Here is a 17,289-nt window from a genome sequence, read left to right as displayed (position 1 = left end):
CTCTGGCCACGGTGGGTGCCCGTCTGCCCAGGGCATCTGTGGTTCTGATCTGGAAGCTGCACACATCACCCTTGAGCTGGGCCTGCCCTGTGGGTACCCAGACCTGGAAGAGGCCCCCAGGAAGCCTGGTGTCCACCCTGGCATGGCTCTGCATGGTCCAGCAGTGCCCCAGGCAGCAGGTTCTGGCCTCTGCCCAGCGGGGGCCTGCTCCGGAAGCACAGTGGCCCGGCTGCTCAGGCTGGGGACCGTTCCCATCCTAGGAGAGTCGCAGTGACCCCTCTGTACCCTCCTCCCCGGTTGGCATCAGAGGTTTTAGCCCTCACCACCAGCCACTCTCCAGCGAGGGCCCTGCCCGGGCCTCCTCTCGTCTTGGGGACAGTCCTGCCCAGACCTGATCCCGGCAGAAGTTCCTGCCATTCCCGCCCCACCCGAGAGGCCAGCCCGTCCTCGCCTAGCACCCTCGAGCTCCCTGTTTCACCAGGTGCCCCTCTGCTGGCTCCACCAGGGCAGCCGGGCCTCGGGGAAGGAGCAGCCACAGACCCAAAGGCCCACCATCCGGGGACGTTGGATCTTGCCCAGAACAGTGCGGGGCAGACCTCCTGGCGCCGGCTGGGAATGGCCTTCACGGACTCTTTGATCCCACAATGAGGGGTCCCAGGCCCTGGCGGGAGCCTTTAACACTGCTTGGCCCAGTTTGGGGGGGAAAGGCCTCCTGCCAGGCTGTGGGCAGACAGATGGGCAGGCGGGCAGCACAACGCCCCTGGGGACTGTGTGCAACCCCCTTCCCCTCTGTCCCCCTCCCTTCCCCGCCCCTACCCGCTCCCGAGGGGCCACATGCGATGGGACCAGAGTCCTGGCAGGCTGAGGGCACAGGTGGGCATGGTCCTGGGCAGCCCCCTGGGCTCTTGTTCCCAGTCCAGATGGGAAAGAGGTCTTCATTAGGGCTGTTGGAGTGGGGTCTGTCCAGAGCTCCCCATTGAGTCTGGCTCCCTGGCTTGGGTGGGTGGGGGCTCTGCTGGGGAGACTGGCCGGGGCTGGAGTCAGGCTTGTAGTCTGGGATGGGAGGCACAGACCGGAGGGGACCCAGGGTCTGGTTCTCGCCCCAGCCCTGCTGTGACTGCTCGCGGGGCGGGGGTGTGAACAAGTCACCCCAACTTCCCCACTTGGTACCACACACAGGCCCGGGGGTTCTGGACATTGCCGCTGGCTCCGAGTGACCCTCAGACCTGGCTCCGCCAGGAACTCTCTTCTGAAAAGGAACCGGTGGCCAAGCCTTCCGGAAAGAGAATGCCCTCCCCCAGGGGTCCCTGCTTCCCAAGCCTCCATGTTCTCGGAGGGAAAGCTGAGCTGGGCCCCATCCTCCAACAGATGACAGTCTCCACGGAGGAAAGAGGTGCCAAGCCTGGCATCACCTGGCGTTCTCCAGGGGCTGCTGTAGGAGACTCACTCCTGGAAGGAGGGCCGATGGGGAAGTCCACAGTCTCCAGCCCCATCTGGCCAGGGAGACCCTACCCTTCCCTGTAAAGGGGGCCGCCCCAGGGCACAGAGCAGGGCCAGGACTCCTCTCTGCTAGGTTTTATTATTTTTTTTAATATATATTTATTTAGCTGTGCCAGTATTTGCTGCATGTGGGGTCTTAGTTGTAGCAAGCACGGTCTTTAGTTGCAGCAAGCAGGGTCTTTAGTTGCAGCAAGCAGATCTTCGGTCTTCGTTGTAACATGTGAGATTTAGTTCCCTGACCAGGGATCGAACCCAGGCCCCCTGCATTGGGAACACAGAGTCTTAGCCACTGGACCGCCAGGGAGGTCACTCCCATTGTTCTGACTCACACAGGGTGGGCGATGGGGACAAAAGCCCTGGGCAGGCCTGAGGCAGGTACTTCCTGTCCAGGTGACACAGGGCTGGCTCTGCACCCTCCCTGAGTCATTCCCACTCCTGTATAGGGGGTGTGGGTGGGGGGTGAGTAAACTCCAGGGCTCCGTGTGGTTCTGGGTTGGCCCCGGGGTCCAGCCCTATCAGGGAAACATCTCTCCAGGGCCAGCTATCTTGGAGACGGATCTTGAAGTCATGGCAGGGTGTTTGATGGGTGAAGGGTCAGGTCTCAGACATGGCAGGTATGGCCTGTGCTGTGGGTGGGCGAGCGGCTTTCAGAGTGGACCAGGGCAGGAGGGCTGAGTGCAGGACTCACCTGGAATTTCTTCTTGGCTACAAAGTACTGCATACGCCGGATGACCTTGATGGTGGCCCGGTGGTGCTCCCGCAGCCTGCGGTGGAGAAGGGAGGGGAGGAGGGTGGTCATCCCGTGCCTGCCGCTGTCAGAGGCCTGCAGGCTGCCCGAGTATCCCCGGGCACACGGCTGGGCCCCTCCAGGAGCAAGGAGGATGTTCAGCCTCTGGGGATGGGGATCTGCAAGCCTCCGTCCTGCTGGCAGGAGGAAAGGCTGAGGCTGAGAGGCTTTTAATTAACGGGATGGCCCCAGAGGGACCCTTGCCCTGCCCCTCACTCAGAAGTGGGGTTGGAGTCAGGGTCCTGTATTGGCAGTGGCTATGCCCCTTACCCATGGTACAGCCGCACAGGCTTCTTTCTACCTTGAGGCCTTTGGGTTCCTCACCAGTACAGTGGGAAGGGGTACAAGCAGATGACCCCTAAGGCCCCTTGCGGCTAGAATGTTCCATGGCCCACCCACCGGTACCCACTTGGAAAATGTAGGGCAGGACAAATCAGCCAGGGATAGGTACTACCTTTGCCACCTAAACCACCTTAGCCACACCGAAGCAGAGACATTACTTTGCCAACAAAGGTTCCATATAGTCAAAGCTACGGTTTTTCTAGTAGTCGTGTATGGATGTGAGATTTAGACCATAGAGAAGACTGAGCTCTGAAGAATTAATGCTTTTGAACTGTGGTGTTGGAGAAGACTCTTGAGAATCTCTTGGACAGCAAGGAGGTCAAACCAGTCCATCCTAAAGGAAATCAACCCTGAATATTCATTGGAAGGACTGATGCTGAAGCTGAAACTCCAATACTTTGGCCACCTGATGAAAAGAACTGACTCATCTGAAAAGACCCTGATGCTGGGAAAGATTGAGGGCAGGATGAGAAGGGGAAGACAGAGGATGTGATAGTTTGATGGCATCATTGACTCAATGGATATGGATTTGAGAAAGCCCTGGAAGATGGTGAAGGACAGGGAAGCCTGGCGTGCTGCAGTCCATGGGGCTGCAAAGAGTTGGACACAAATGAGCGACTGAACAGCATTAGGAACCCCTCTGTTAAGGGAGCTGCGTTTCCTCCCCTCTGAAGTTCCTTTTAGTGTGTGTGTGTGTGCTAAGTTGCTTCAGTCATATCCAACTCTTTGCGACCCTGTGAACTATAGCCCACTAGATTTCTCTGTCCGTGGGATTCTCTGGATAAGAATACTGGAATGGGTTGCCATGCCCTCCTCCAGGGGATCTTCCCAATCCAGGAATCGAACCTGCATCTGGGTCTCTTGCATTAGCAGGCAGGTTCTTTACCACTAGCACCACCTGGGGAACCCCAGAGTTCCTTCTAGAAACATCATCAAAAGGGGACACAGTGGCCAACGTACGTGCACAGAAACCGTCTGCAAGGAGATAACGCACACGGAACTAGTGCAGACTTTGCTTCTGGCTCTGAAGCTTGGTCTGATCACACTTTTTGCTGAAGACACCACCACAGCTGTGTGACAGCTTTATGACCAGGGAAGACTCCAAGGGCTACAATCCCAGGAGAGAAACAAGCTGGGTGAGCCTACATGTGCATACATGCATTTAGTGTGTGGGGCACATGGGCTGAGTGTGAGGCTGGGGCCCCCTGGGCTGGCGAGATAAACAGGAAGCTAGGGCTCCCAAGACGTCCAGGACTCGACAGACCGAGACCCTGGTGAATGGGGGGCGCAGAGAGAAGGGGGCCCCTTTGGCCAAGTCTCTCCTTGAAGTGTTTGTGAGCCAAGCTGCACACATGGGGTGAGATTCTAGAAATGGAGCAAAAGACAGCTGCCAGAAGGACAAAAAGCTAAGCAGAGTCCCCTGCAGACTCATGCTGTGGAGGAGAGGAGGATTCTGGTTCCGAGTCATCAAGGAGATGGGGTCCTGGTAAACAGCCCAAGCTTTCAGAGGAGACCCCAGCCCTGCCACGGCCTCAGGTCACCTCAGTCTCCACCTGAATCAAATGCTCTGCCTGGCACCTTTGGCTCTCCAGGGAAAACCAAGACATCCATAGGGAGGTGAGGTCATGGAGCCTCTATTTATTTCATACACAACAGACGGAAAACCAAGGGACAAAACAGACCACAGAAACAGATCTGAAGGTGTGGCAGATCGTGGTTCAGTTGCTAGGTCGGGTCTGACTCTTTGAGACCCCACGGACTGCAGCACGCCAGGCTTCCCTGTCCTTCACTGTCTCCCAGCATTTGCTCAAACTCATGTGCGTTGAGTTGACTTGTAGCTCCTCCACCAAGAGATAAGGGCTGGTTTTCCCACTTGCTGAATTCGGGCTGACCTTGACCTTCATCGTGGTGAAAAGAAAGCTGGGGAAGCTCCACTGGGTATAACTCATGTGTTCTTGGAATGTGGTTACGGGGACCACGTGAACTGGCTGGCTTCAGAGGCCGTGTGCAGAACCGAGGTGCCCGGGCCAAGAGCAAGAACAGGTGAGCGCGGCCATCGTCCGCCGCCCCGCGTCCAGCCCTGACGAACCGCCAGGTGACTGGAGCTGTGTGAGTCACCTCACGCAAAGCCACCAGAACAACCTTCCAGCTGAGTCGAGCCCAAATTACTGACCCACGGAATGATGAATACGGAAGAGTTGTGATGTGAAGCCAGGAAATGTAGGTGTGGTTTGCTATGCATCAATAGATTAAAAGAAATTAGACCCCAAAGTGGGGTACACGCATCAATCCCGAAATAGTGCTGGGACCAGGCTTCGGGCAGAGGAAGACAAAGGGAAAAAAAAGGCCAATTGTAAGATGCTGGGTGTTGGGCATGGTACCATCTCTAGTTGCATGAGACTCTGGGGTCTCTTGAGGGGTGTGTGAATCTTGCTTTGGTGGAAGTGTGTAAAGTTATGGCCAGAAGGCGGACTGGGGAAAGTCAGAGATGGGTGCAAGTCCTTTGCAGTTCCCCCAGCAGGGCCTACCCCCTCAACCCTACTGTTCCCACCATTGTGGAACACTGTTGCCATGTGGGCATGTCTGAGCCGGGCTGCCGGAAAAGCCATGTGGAGGAGAGCTGAGGCACCCTGTCTAACAGCCTGACGGCTCCAGACTCCTGAGGCTAGCTGAGACCACCCAGTCACCACCAAGCTGCCACTTGAAGGAGCTGGGTGAAACCATCCAGATGAGGAAGCCAAAATGCTGATCCACAGAGTCAGGAGCAAATAGATGAGACGATTTGCTTCAGAGTTGTAAGATAAGGACTTGAAAATCGTGTTGATAAATAGGTTCAAGAAAGTAGAAGACAAGATGAAGAATTTCACCAGAGAAGTAAAATCTATATTAAAAAGAAAACAAAGGGAAATCCTAGGACAGAAAGGACAATCAGGGAAGTTAAGAATGCGTGAGATGAATTTGATGGCGGAGGAGACATAGAAAAAAAAAAAGAGAGAGTACTTGTGAACTAGAGAAAGTAGCCAGGATGGAGTGTGGAGGGAAAGTAGAATTAAAGATACAGAAAAAACACGAGCTACCTGAGATATAGGTAGAGGCTGTAATACACGTGACGTCTCAGAAGGAGAGGAGACGAAGTGGAGGACAAGGAATTTTGAAGCCTGAATGGTTCAGAATTTCCCCCAAATGATGGAAGACATCAGGCCGCAGGTTTAAGCAGCTCCTTGGATTCACCAGGCTTTCCTGGTGGCTCAGATATTAAAGAATCTGCCTACTATGCAGGAGACCCTGGTTTGATCCCTGGGCTTGGAAGAGCCCCTGGAGAAGGGAATGGCAACCCATTCCAGTATTCTTGCCTGGAGATTTCCAGGGACAGAGGAGCCTGGTGGGCTATAGTCCATGGGGTTGCAAAGAGTCGGACACGACTGAGTGACCAACATTTTCACTTTCTTTTCACTTGGCTCCAGCTGGAGAGAAAGACAAGGCATAACAGATCCAGGCCCATTCGAGTCACCCTGCTGGAGGCCAAGGGCACAGAATTACTGAGGGGGTGTGTGTGTGTATGATGACACGTTATCTTGATGGTTGACTTGTCAACAGGGAGGACAAAAGCCAGAATAACATCCTTAAAGAGCTCAAGGAAAATTCCTACCAAGGTAGCATTCCATACCCATCAAATGTATTTTTAGAAATGAAGGTGCAAGTGAAATAATCCAGTCACAAAAGGATAAACTCTGTACTATTCCACTTATATGAGTACCTAGAGTCATTAAATCCATGGAGATAGAAAGTAGGAGGGTACGGGGTGGGAGGGGTGGAGGGGAGTGTCCAGTGGGGACAGAGTCTGTTTGGGAAGGTGGAAAGCTCTGGAGATGATGCGGTGATGGTGACACAAGAGCGTGAAGGGGATTAACGACCCTGAGTGAGGCACTTAAAATGCTTAAAATGACACAGATGGCACATCCTGGGTTATGCGTGTTTTTCTACAATGATAAGAGTAAGAGAAGGTAAAGCTAAACCAAGAGAATCCACGGCGCTGAGACCTGTACTGGAAGGATGACTCCGGGCCGGGACTCAGCAACGACAAAGACGCACAGAGATATTTCAATACAAGAAGCAATTAAGACGGTAGAAAAGGACAGATATGTGAGAAAGCTTAAATTAGTGAATTAAATGGACTGAAACAATCACGCTAATGTTTCCTGAGGTTTAATGTATCAGATCAGATCAGATCAGTCGCTCAGTCATGTCCGACTCTTTGCCACCCCATGAATCGCAGCACGCCAGGCCTCCCTGTCCATAGCCACAGCTAAAAATGCATGATTACAGATAGCACAAGGAAGGGGGTGTCCATGGAGCTAAACAGCTGTGAGCACCACGTGTTGCCAGGGCAACGGTCACAGCGCTCATCTGAGGTCGACTCCAGTGAGCCGAGGATGCGTACGATCATCTCCAGGCAACCACGGACGGGATAATACAGGGCCTAGATTTAACAAGCGGAGAGGGGATAAAAATTAATTAATAACAATTTTTGATCAATCCAAAGAAGCAGGTCAAACTACCACACAATTGCACTCATCTCACATGCTAGTAAAGTAATGCTCAAAATTCTCCAAGCCAGGCTTCAGCAATACGTGAACTGTGAACTTCCAGATGTTCAAGCTGGTTTTAGAAAAGGCAGAGGAACCAGAGATCAAATTGCCAACATCTGCTGGATCATGGAAAAAGCAAGAGAGTTCCAGAAAAACATCTATTTCTGCTTTATTGACTATGCCAAAGCCTTTGACTGTGTGGATCACAATAAACTGTGGAAAATTCTGGAAGAGATGGGAATACCAGAACACCTGACCTGCCTCTTGAGAAATCTGTATGCAGGTCAGGAAGCAACAGTTAGAACTGGACATGGAACAACAGACTGGTTCCAAATAGGAAAAGGAGTACGTCAAAGCTGTGTATTGTCACCCTGCTTATTTAACTTCTATGCAGAGTACATCATGAGAAACGCTGGGCTGGAAGAAGCACAAGCTGGAATCAAGATTGCCTGGAGAAATATCAATAACCTCAAATATGCAGATGACACCACCTTTATGGCAGAAAGTGAAGAGGAACTCAAAAGCCTCTTGATGAAAGTGAAAGAGGAGAGTGAAAAAGTTGGCTTAAAGCTCAACATTCAGAAAATGAAGATCATGGCATCTGGTCCCATCACTTCATGGGAAATAGATGGGGAAACAGTGGAAACAGTGTCAGACTTTATTTTTGGAGGCTCTAGACAGCATATTGAAAAGCAGAGACATTACTTTGCCAATGAAGGTCCGTCTAGTCAAGGCTATGGTTTTTCCAGTGGTCATGTATGGATGTGAGAGTTGGACGTGAAGAAAGCTGAGCGCCGAAGAATTGATGTTGGTGGTGTTGGAGAAGACTCTTGAGAGTCCCTTGGACTGCAAGGAGATCCAACCAGTCCATCCTAAAGGAGATCAGTCCTGGGTGTTCTTTGGAAGGAATGATGCTAAAGCTGAAACTCCAGTACTTTGGCCACCTCATGCGAAGAGTTGACTCATTGGAAAAGACTCTGATGCTGGGAGCGATTGGGGACAGGAAGAGAAGGGGACGACAGAGGATGAGATGGCTGGATGGCATCACCGACTCAATGGACGTGAGTCTGAGTGAACTCCAGGAGTTGGTGATGGACAGGGAGGCCTGGTGTGCTGCGATTCACGGGGTCGCAAAGAGTCAGACACGACTGAGTGACCGAACTGAAAGAAGCAGGAAAGGAGGTCAAAAGGAAGTGATGGAACAAATGAAAAAACAGAATGAAAGAGTAGATTGCATGCATTCCAGAGGGACTAAATATCCCCATCGAAAGACTAAGATTGTTAGGTGGGCTTAAAAAAAATAATTTGATGTTACCTAGCTTCCCTGGTGGCTCAGACAGTAAAGAATCTGCCTGCAATGGAGGAGACTTGGGTTCGATCCCTGGGTTAGGAAGATCCCCTGGAGAAGAGAATGGCTACCCATTCCAGTATTCTTACCTAGAGCACTGCATGGACAGAAGAGCCTGGTGGGCTACCGTCCATGGGGTTGCAAAGAGTCAGACACAACTGAGCAACTGACACTTTTATACTTCACATAAATATACTGAAATAGAAAGGCTTAGAAGTGTTGACAGCAAAAAGATAGAAAAAGATATATCATCGTATTGCCAAAAGAAAGCTAGTCCAGGTAAAGTAACATCAGACAAAGCAGACTTTAAGTATTACCAGAAATAAAGAGGCATATGTTATCATTTAACAATTGATTAAGAGGATTCCCCAGCAGTCTAGTGATTAGGACACCACACTTCCACTGCAGCAGGATAGGTTCCATCCCTGGTCAGGGAACTAAGATCCTGCCGGCCATGTGCCATGGGCAAAAAAAGCAAAGGTCAAGATTTGGTAGGGAGAGATCAGTTCTAAATCTGTACGTACCTAAAACCATAGGCTTCATGTATATGTCACAAAAACTGGCAGAACTAAGGGGTAAAAGAGAAGATCCACAATCATGGTGGGAGATTTGACTGCCCTTCTGTGGGTAACGGATAGAGGAGCTGTGAGAGCATCAGGAGACAAACACGTCTGAAAAGCTGAGTTCGAACTCGATATGATCGGCGCGTATAGAATATGCGCTGGGTGTCCTGGGAGCGCGTCAGCTTCCCCCGTGCACACAGAACTTCTACAGACGGGGCCACATGCAGGGCTGAAAGAGCAGGTGCCAACACGTCTCAAAGAAACTAAGTCATATACGTACGTTCTCTGACCTCCGAGAAATTAAACTAGAAATCATAAGGCAGAGATAACTAGAAAATCTTCAAGTGTTTTAGAAGTTAAATATCTTAAGGGTCAAAGGAGAAACCTAATAAGAATTGGAAGAGTTTTTTTTGTTTGTTTGTTTTCTAAGTAAAATTTATTTTCTCATTTCTTTATTTTTGTTGCATATAATTGCTTTCCAGTGTTATGGTAGCTTCTGCTGTACAACATCATGAATCAGCCGTTTGTATACATATGTCTCCTCCATCCTGAGCCTCCCTCCACCCCCCACTCCCATTTCACCCCTCTAGGTCATCACAGAGCGCCAAGCTGAGCTCCCTGTGCTATATAGCAAGTTCCCCCTCGCTATCCTACACGTGGACATGTACTGACGTCACTGCTGCTTGCTCAGTTCGTCCCAACCTCTCCCTCCCTCCCTGTGTTCACACGTCCGTCCCCTCCATCTGTGTCTCTTTTCCTGGAGACAGGTTCATCACTACTGGTTTTCTAGAGTCCATATCTCCATGCATTAACTCCATGCGTTAATATACAATCTTTCTGACTTGTTGAGTCACTCAGTCATGTCCGACTCTTTGTGACCCCACGGACCGCAGCCCGCAGGGCTCCTCTGTCCACGGGATTTCCCAGGCAAGAATACTCAAGTGGGTTACCATTCCCTTCTCCTGGGGATCTTTCTGACCCAGGGATCAAACCTGCATCTCCTGCATTCGCAGACGGATTCTTTACCACTGAGCCACTGGGGATTCCCTCTTTCTGACTTACTTCAGTCTATATGACAGACTCTAGGCTCATCCAATATTTTTAGTGGAATCATGATAAAAATGTCTTGTATCACAACTTATAGCTAAATTAGTGCTTGAGGTACCATGAAATAAGTTCTTAGAGGATATTTTATGACCTTAAATCATACATTAAGGGAAGAGGGGAGACTGGAGTCTATCTCAAGTACTTAAAAAAAATAGTAAATTAAGCCCAAAGAAGGTAGATGGAAAGAGATAAGAGAGAGCAATAAAACAAATGAATTAGATACATGAATAAATTTAGTGAAATAAAAAAATAGACATTTCATTAAGAAATTCAACAAAGCCAAACCTTGATTCTCTGAAGAGACTAGCTAGAGACATTTAAAAATATATTTAGAGGGTATGATATACAAAAATAATCTTCATAGCTTAGATAAAACAGATAAACTTCTAAAACACCATGATATACAAAAGTAGATAGAAGAAGAAATTAAAAAACCCAGATTGCCCAATATTAATTAAATAAATTAGATTTGGAATTTACACACAAAAAAGTTTAAGGTTAGATGACTTCGCTGGTAGATTCTTCCTTACATGGTAAGAAATAATACCAATTTTGTATAAACCTTTTTAGAAGATTTTTTTATGAGTCAGTATAATCTTGACATCGAAATCCTACAAGGATGTTTCAGGAAAGAAAAGTCATAGGCCAACATCTCTCGTTAACATAGGACAGCAAATATTCTACATGCAACACCAACAAATTGAACCCAACACTATATGTAAAGACAGACAATCCTAGTTCAATCCAGTTATGCAAGTTTAGTTCAGCATCTGAAATCCAATCAGCATTACTGGATCGACAGAGCGAGTAAGAAAAAAACATACAATCAACTCACAAGATACAGAAAAAACATGTGATACAACTCAAGACCCACTCATAATTAAACACACAACTCTTACGAGAACTTGGAACAGAAGAGAATTCTGTTATGTGAAAAGCAAACACACAGACAAACTCTGGGCACCATCGTCCATCGTGCGGAAAGGCCACGCTTTCCTCCGAGACGCGGAATAAGACAAGGGTGTCTGTCATTGCTGTGTCTACTTAACGTTACCCCCAAAGCCTCGGCCAGGGCACTGAGGTGAGAAAAGGGAAACATAGGAAAAAATAATGAGACCGGACAAAATAAAACTGTTTCGTCACCATTTACAAATGACATAATCATATGTATTTTAAAAAACCCCAATAGAATCTTAAGATAAACTGTTCTATTGTTAAATGAATTCAGCAAGAACACTGGTTTTAAAGACAATATGTGAAAATCAATTCTATTTCTGTAAGTTAGCCACAAAACATAGCCATACAAGCACACTTGTGTGTGCTTGGTCACTCAGTCACGTTCAACTCTCTGCAACCCTGTGGACTGTTGCCTGTCAGGCTCCTCTATCCACGGGATTCCCCAGGCCAGAATACTGGAGTGGGTTGCCATTTCCTCTTCCAGGGGATCTTCCCAGCCCAGGGATTCAACCCATGTCTTGAGTCTTCTGCATTGGCAGGGGGGTTCTTTACCACTGAGCCACCTGGGAAGCCTTTTCTATGTGTTAGTAACAAGCAATTAGAAAATGAAATAGAGAGACCGCTTATGACAGCATCCAAACCCATAAAATACCTGAAAGGAAATTGCCTGGAGATGAACAAGACCTCTATGCAAAAAAGTACTAGACTTTAGTGAGAAAAACTAAAGAAACCCTTCATGAGTTGAGGGTTATGACATGTTCATAAACTGGAGGGCTAATATTTGTCAGATGTGAATTTTGAGGTATGGATCAAACCTGATTCCAGTCAACACAGAATGGTTTTATTTATTTATGGGAAGGATTTTCAAGCTGATTCTAAAATATTTGTGAAAAAGCGAATGACTAGGAATAGAGAAGACACTTTGGAAGAACAACGAAGTTGGAGAGGCGTGCTCCTCCGGTTGTAGACGTGCTGTAAGCTACAGGATGAGAACGGGTTATAGAGACGCAGTCTGAACACCTCCTGACACAGCAGCGTCAGACGGGACGGGTCAGCAGGGCAGAGTGACAGATCCAGAAGCATAAACACGCATATGTGGTCACCGGGTTTATAACTGAGGCGCTATTTCAATCTGGGAGGGAAGGAATGTCCTTTTTGATCAACGGTAGTGGAACAGTTTGGATAGCTGTATGAAAAAAAAAATATATGAACCATGATCCCCACCACACATCAGTCATAAAAGTAATTCAAGTTAGGTTTTACATCAAAGCATGAAGGCAGAGACCATCAGGACTGGAGAAGAGAGGAGGGGATTATCTTTATGACCTTGGAAGATTTGCCAAAACACAAGCAGCCCTGACTACAAAATAAAATATTTGACAAATTGCTCTTCCTTATAAAAATTAAGGCTTCCCATACATCAAAAGACATTGTTACGAACATGAATAGACGCTCTGCAGGCTGGGAAAGGGTATTTTCTGGCAAAGGACTTGTATTCAGAGCATTCAAGAACACCTACGAATCAATAAGGAAAAGACCACGTGCTTTAAAAAGATGATTTGGACAAGCACCAGATGTCAATAAGCCCATGAGAAGGTGCTCACATCACCGCCTATGAGGGAACACAGACGAAAGCCCACATGAGGTGCCCACACGCTGGCTACAGTGGCCAAAATGACAAAGACCGGTGTGGGGTGTCAGACCCCTGTGTGCTGCCGGTGGGAACATGCGTTGGTTCACCCGGGAAAGCTGCCTGGCTATAGCCTTGGGCACACATCACCACTAGGCATTCCCATGTCCAGATACTGACTCCAGAGAGACACATACTCGCATCCACCAGATACGTCGATGGGGAGGATTACAGCAGCTTTCCTCGGAGGAAAGCCGGCCACTGACAGAGCTGCAGGCAAATCTGATTCCATGCAGCCTCAAGAATGGCCAAGACTGCTCTAGGTTGAGAAAGGTCAGGACAGAGTTTCCCTGGCGGGGGTGGGGGTCGTTTCCCTGGGGGAGGAAACTTCTGGTGGGACCGAAGTGTCTATGTCTTGACCTCATGGGTCAAGATCCCCTGAAGGAGGAAATGACAACCCACTCCAGTATTCTTACCTAGAGAATCCCATGGACAGAGGAGCCTGGTGGGCTACAGTCCATGGGGTCGCAAAGAGCTGGACACGACCGAGCTGACTTACACAGCACACACGGGTGTTTATGCAGGGCGCGTGCACGCACACTCAGTTGCTCGGTCATTTCCCACTCTGACCCATGGACAGTAGCCCGCCTATGGATGTAGCCCACCCGCCCGTGAGATTTCCCAGACAAGAATACTGGAGTGGGTTGCCATTTCCTCCTCCAAGGGAGCATCCCGACCCAGAGATCGAACCTCTGTCTCCCGAGTTTCCTGCCTTAGCAGGTGGATTCTTTACCACTGAGCCGCCTGGGCTGATCTGTTCCTTTAGGATTTGTGCGTTTTACAATCATTCATTCCATGGGTTTTAAAAAGATAAGCAGCTTTTAAAGTTCTCAGGAACAAATGGTTTCTATGTAGCTCTGGGTTGACCACTCTTGAGCCCCAAGTATATGAGATGCTCTCTGGTGAGAGCAAGCCCCCTACACTACTGGACAATGGGGGCCCCACGCGCAGAAGGCATTCGAGGCTGTGTCCCCACACCTGCCGTAACCTGGGCCCACCTGACACGTCCATGCAGGAGCCAGGCCCGGTGACACTTCCACAGCTGCACAGGGGGGGATGGCAACCAGCACACGTCAGGACACACACGCATTCACACACACACGGAACCGGAGCTGCAGCAGGCTCTGGGAGGCCCTGAGATTTCTCCTCTGGGGTCAGGGCCGTGGGCCCCATGAGCCCCGCATCCTAGGCCTGAGCCACGGGGCGATGTACCCTGGCCTCAGGTCCTCGCCTCTGGCATGCCCCCCAGGTGGTGTGGGAGCAGGTGGAGGGGCGGGGGCTCCCCGGGTGCCCCCCTAGGAAGGGCCCCACTGACTGTGACTGGCCAGGCCCGGATGCAGTGTGAGGTTCGGGGAGAAAGCTCCCACTTCCCTGAAACAAAGGACCACACCCAGTGACTGCTCTGGAGGCTGCCGCCATGCTCCCCTCTGCCAGGTCCACAGAACGAGCCGTGGCCTTTGCAACCAAGCAGCTCCCTCACCCCAGGCTGCTGGAAGGCCAGGGCTGGGGACCCCAGGCCCTGCCAGCTCCACTCAGGCCTGCCGTGGCCTGGCCCTGACCGGTGACACCCCGTGGCTGGCCTCCCTGCCAGACACAGGATGCTGCAGTCTGCGCGGAAGGGCCAGGCTGGCCCCTCTCTCAGAGGGCCTGCTCCTCTCTCCAGGGGGGCTCGGCCTGAGGACATGACGACTGACACCGGGCAGGTGGGACGGGCACCCTGAGCCCCGCAGGTGAGCGAATCTCCCCTCCCTTCTGCCGGAGAAAGGAGACAGCCTCCCCCACCCACTGCCCCTGGCAAAGAGAAGGGCCGGACGGATATTAGATTTTATCAACACTTTTTCCACATCACTAGGTAGGATCATTTGAGTTTTCTCTTCAGCCTGTTGATGTCATGGGCTATGTTAATTGAGTTCTGCATATTGAACGGGCTGCTTTATCTGGAACAAATGAGTAACTGTCACTTGGCTGTGGTGTTTCATTTCTTAATACATCAATATATAATTGGTTGTTCTTTCTTAATAATGTAGAAAAACCCCACCTAAAATAATAACTAAACCCCATCAGCCCCCAACTCAAGCCTCCCCCTGCCTCTACCGCCCTGGTAAGCGGTGACCTGAATCAGTGTCTCCTGCCTGTGCTTTCCTGATTATGCAGCTTTATCAGATTTCCGCGCATCCAGAAAGGGGCACAGCTTTTCTCTGTTAGTGATTTAGACTTTACAGAAACGTGTCATGCTTTTCCTCGGGCTCTTGTTGCCAAGACCTGTCCATCTGCCTCCCTCCGGTTTGTCTGTTCTGACTGGTGGTCAGGACCCCTGGTGACACACACCCCGGGCTGCCTATTCCAGCTGGCGGTAGACGGGAGCTTTCCTTGCGTGAGTACCCGGGGGTGCCATAGCCAGCTCACGGGTGTGTGAAATTCAGGCTCACGGGTGAGGCCACACTGTGCTTGCACATGGTGGCCCTCCAAGGGATCACCAGCAGTGCAGGAGGAGCCCCCGCCCCACACCCCTGTCTGCAGCCCAGCGATCAGGCGTCGTGATTCCGGGCGTGATGGAGCCATGCTCTCAGACACCTGCAGGCCAAGCGTGCTTCCCCCACCGTGAAGGCCCCACCTGGGTCACTCTTCTGTTCAGTCATTTGTGTCCTTATTGATCTTTATTGTTGTCTAGTCACTAAGTTGTATCCTTGGCTTGTGACCCCACGGACTGCAGCCCACCAGGCTCCTCTGTCCATGGATTCTTGAGACAAGAACACTGGAGTGGGTTGCCATGCCCTTCTCCAGGGGATCTTCCCAACCCAGGAATAGAACCCATGTCTCCTGTGCCTCCTGCATTGGCAGGTGGGTTCTTTACCACTGAGCCAGTAGGGAAGTCCTGCACGCGCTGATTAGACATGAATTGCCTACGCAGCTCCCTTTGTTTCTCTGCTCCCTCACTCCCTTTCTTTCTCTTCCTTCCCTCCTCCTTCCCTGGCTCCCCACCCTCCGACTTCCTCCCTCCCTCCCTACTTACCAACCATTTTTTGGGTCAATTTATGTATTGGGATGGAGAAGGCGATGGCACCCCACTCCAGTACTCTTGCCTGGAAACTCCCATGGGCAGAGGAGCCTGGTAGGCTGCAGTCCACGGGGTCACTAAGAGTCGGACATGACTGAGCGACTTCACTTTCACTTTTCACTTTCATGCATTGGAGAAGGAAATGGCAACCCACTCCAGTGTTCTTGCCTGGAGAATCCCAGGGACGGGGGAGCCTGGTGGGCTGCCGTCTATGGGGTCGCACAGAGTTGGACACGACTGAAGTGACTTAGCAGCAGCAGCAGCATGTATTGGGAACACCTGCTTCTATGTTAGGTAGAAAAAGTTTCCCCAAAGATGTTCTAATCCCCAGAACCTGTGAATGTGTCCCCTTACGTGGCACAAGGGAGTTTCGAGATGCAATTCAGGTTCGGTGCCTTGGGATGGGGAGGGTCAGGATTATCCAGCTAGGCGCAGTTAGATGCTTGAGTGCTTAAAAGTAGAGAACCCTTCCCAGCTCTGGTCAGAGGAAGTTACGACAGTGGAAAAAAGGCCTGAGAGCAGCAATGTGATGGCTTTGAAGATAGAGGAAAGAGCCAAGGGCCCTTTAGAAGCTGAAAAAGGTCTGGCATGGATTGTCTCCCGGGTCATCAAGGAGAAACCTGCCCTGTGAGACTGTCCAGACCCTTAGGCTGGATGGGGCTTCTGACCTATACAACGGAAAGATGGTAAATATGTGTTTGAAGCCTCTTGCTTTGAGGGAATTTGTGACAGCAACGATAGAAAACTCATGCAAATCCCAGGTTGCACGTTATCTCTTCCCCTCAAGGTGTCTTTTAACAAACAGAATTCCTTATTTTACACAAACGCGTTAATTAATATTTTTCTCTCATAGTCAGATGCTTTTGTGTCCCATGTAAGAAATATTTTCTTGTGCTAAGTTTTGAAAGATACAAACTAACTTATATTTTCTAAAGGTTATAAGTTCTGTATTTAACATTTAATTCTTAGGCCCACCTGGAGTGAATTTTTGAACAGGGTGTGAGGTGGGGTCCAGGCTCCCTTTTTCATGATGGGTGAGCAACCTCGCCCCGTGGTCACAAATGCTATTTCAATCATCCTTGAAAACCTCATGCCCCAGAAAGCCCCTTCTGGGCTCTCCTCTGGGCTGACTACCGATTTCTGCACTTTCACTGAAACATCTTAATTACTACGTCTCATATCATGTCTTGATATCTAGAAGGAAAGGCCTTTCTTTGATCTTAAGAAGGCCTTGGTATTTGAAACTCTTTATTCTTCGACAGGAATTCTAGAAGCATCATATTAAGTTTTGTGAAAAAAACAAAACAAAAAATCCAACCCTCGAGTTTTTGCTGGAATTATAGTGAAT

At 49.9% G+C, this 17,289-nt stretch overlaps 1 protein-coding gene across 2 annotated transcripts in view; it reads right to left on the bottom strand.

Moving 5' to 3' along the window:
- The window catches only part of KCNQ1 (potassium voltage-gated channel subfamily Q member 1), a 381,610-nt gene that overhangs the window by 75,122 nt on the left and 289,199 nt on the right, over positions 1 to 17,289 (bottom strand). The window contains exons 12-13 of one of the 2 annotated variants that reach the window (XM_027531885.1): positions 2,189 to 2,264; positions 1,624 to 1,761 (exon numbers count right to left, since the gene is read on the bottom strand). In XM_027531885.1, the coding sequence (XP_027387686.1) occupies positions 1,681 to 1,761; positions 2,189 to 2,264 (157 nt within the window). In that variant the 3' untranslated portion in view covers positions 1,624 to 1,680. Of the gene's footprint in view, positions 1 to 1,623; positions 1,762 to 2,188; positions 2,265 to 17,289 lie in introns of those variants that run through there. The other variant, XM_027531884.1, reaches the window with a different exon arrangement.

Source organism: Bos indicus x Bos taurus, chromosome 29 (assembly GCF_003369695.1).
Source record: "Bos indicus x Bos taurus breed Angus x Brahman F1 hybrid chromosome 29, Bos_hybrid_MaternalHap_v2.0, whole genome shotgun sequence".
In the NCBI taxonomy this organism is placed as follows: domain Eukaryota; kingdom Metazoa; phylum Chordata; class Mammalia; order Artiodactyla; family Bovidae; genus Bos; species Bos indicus x Bos taurus.
This window is presented reverse-complemented; position numbering and strand designations above follow the sequence as displayed.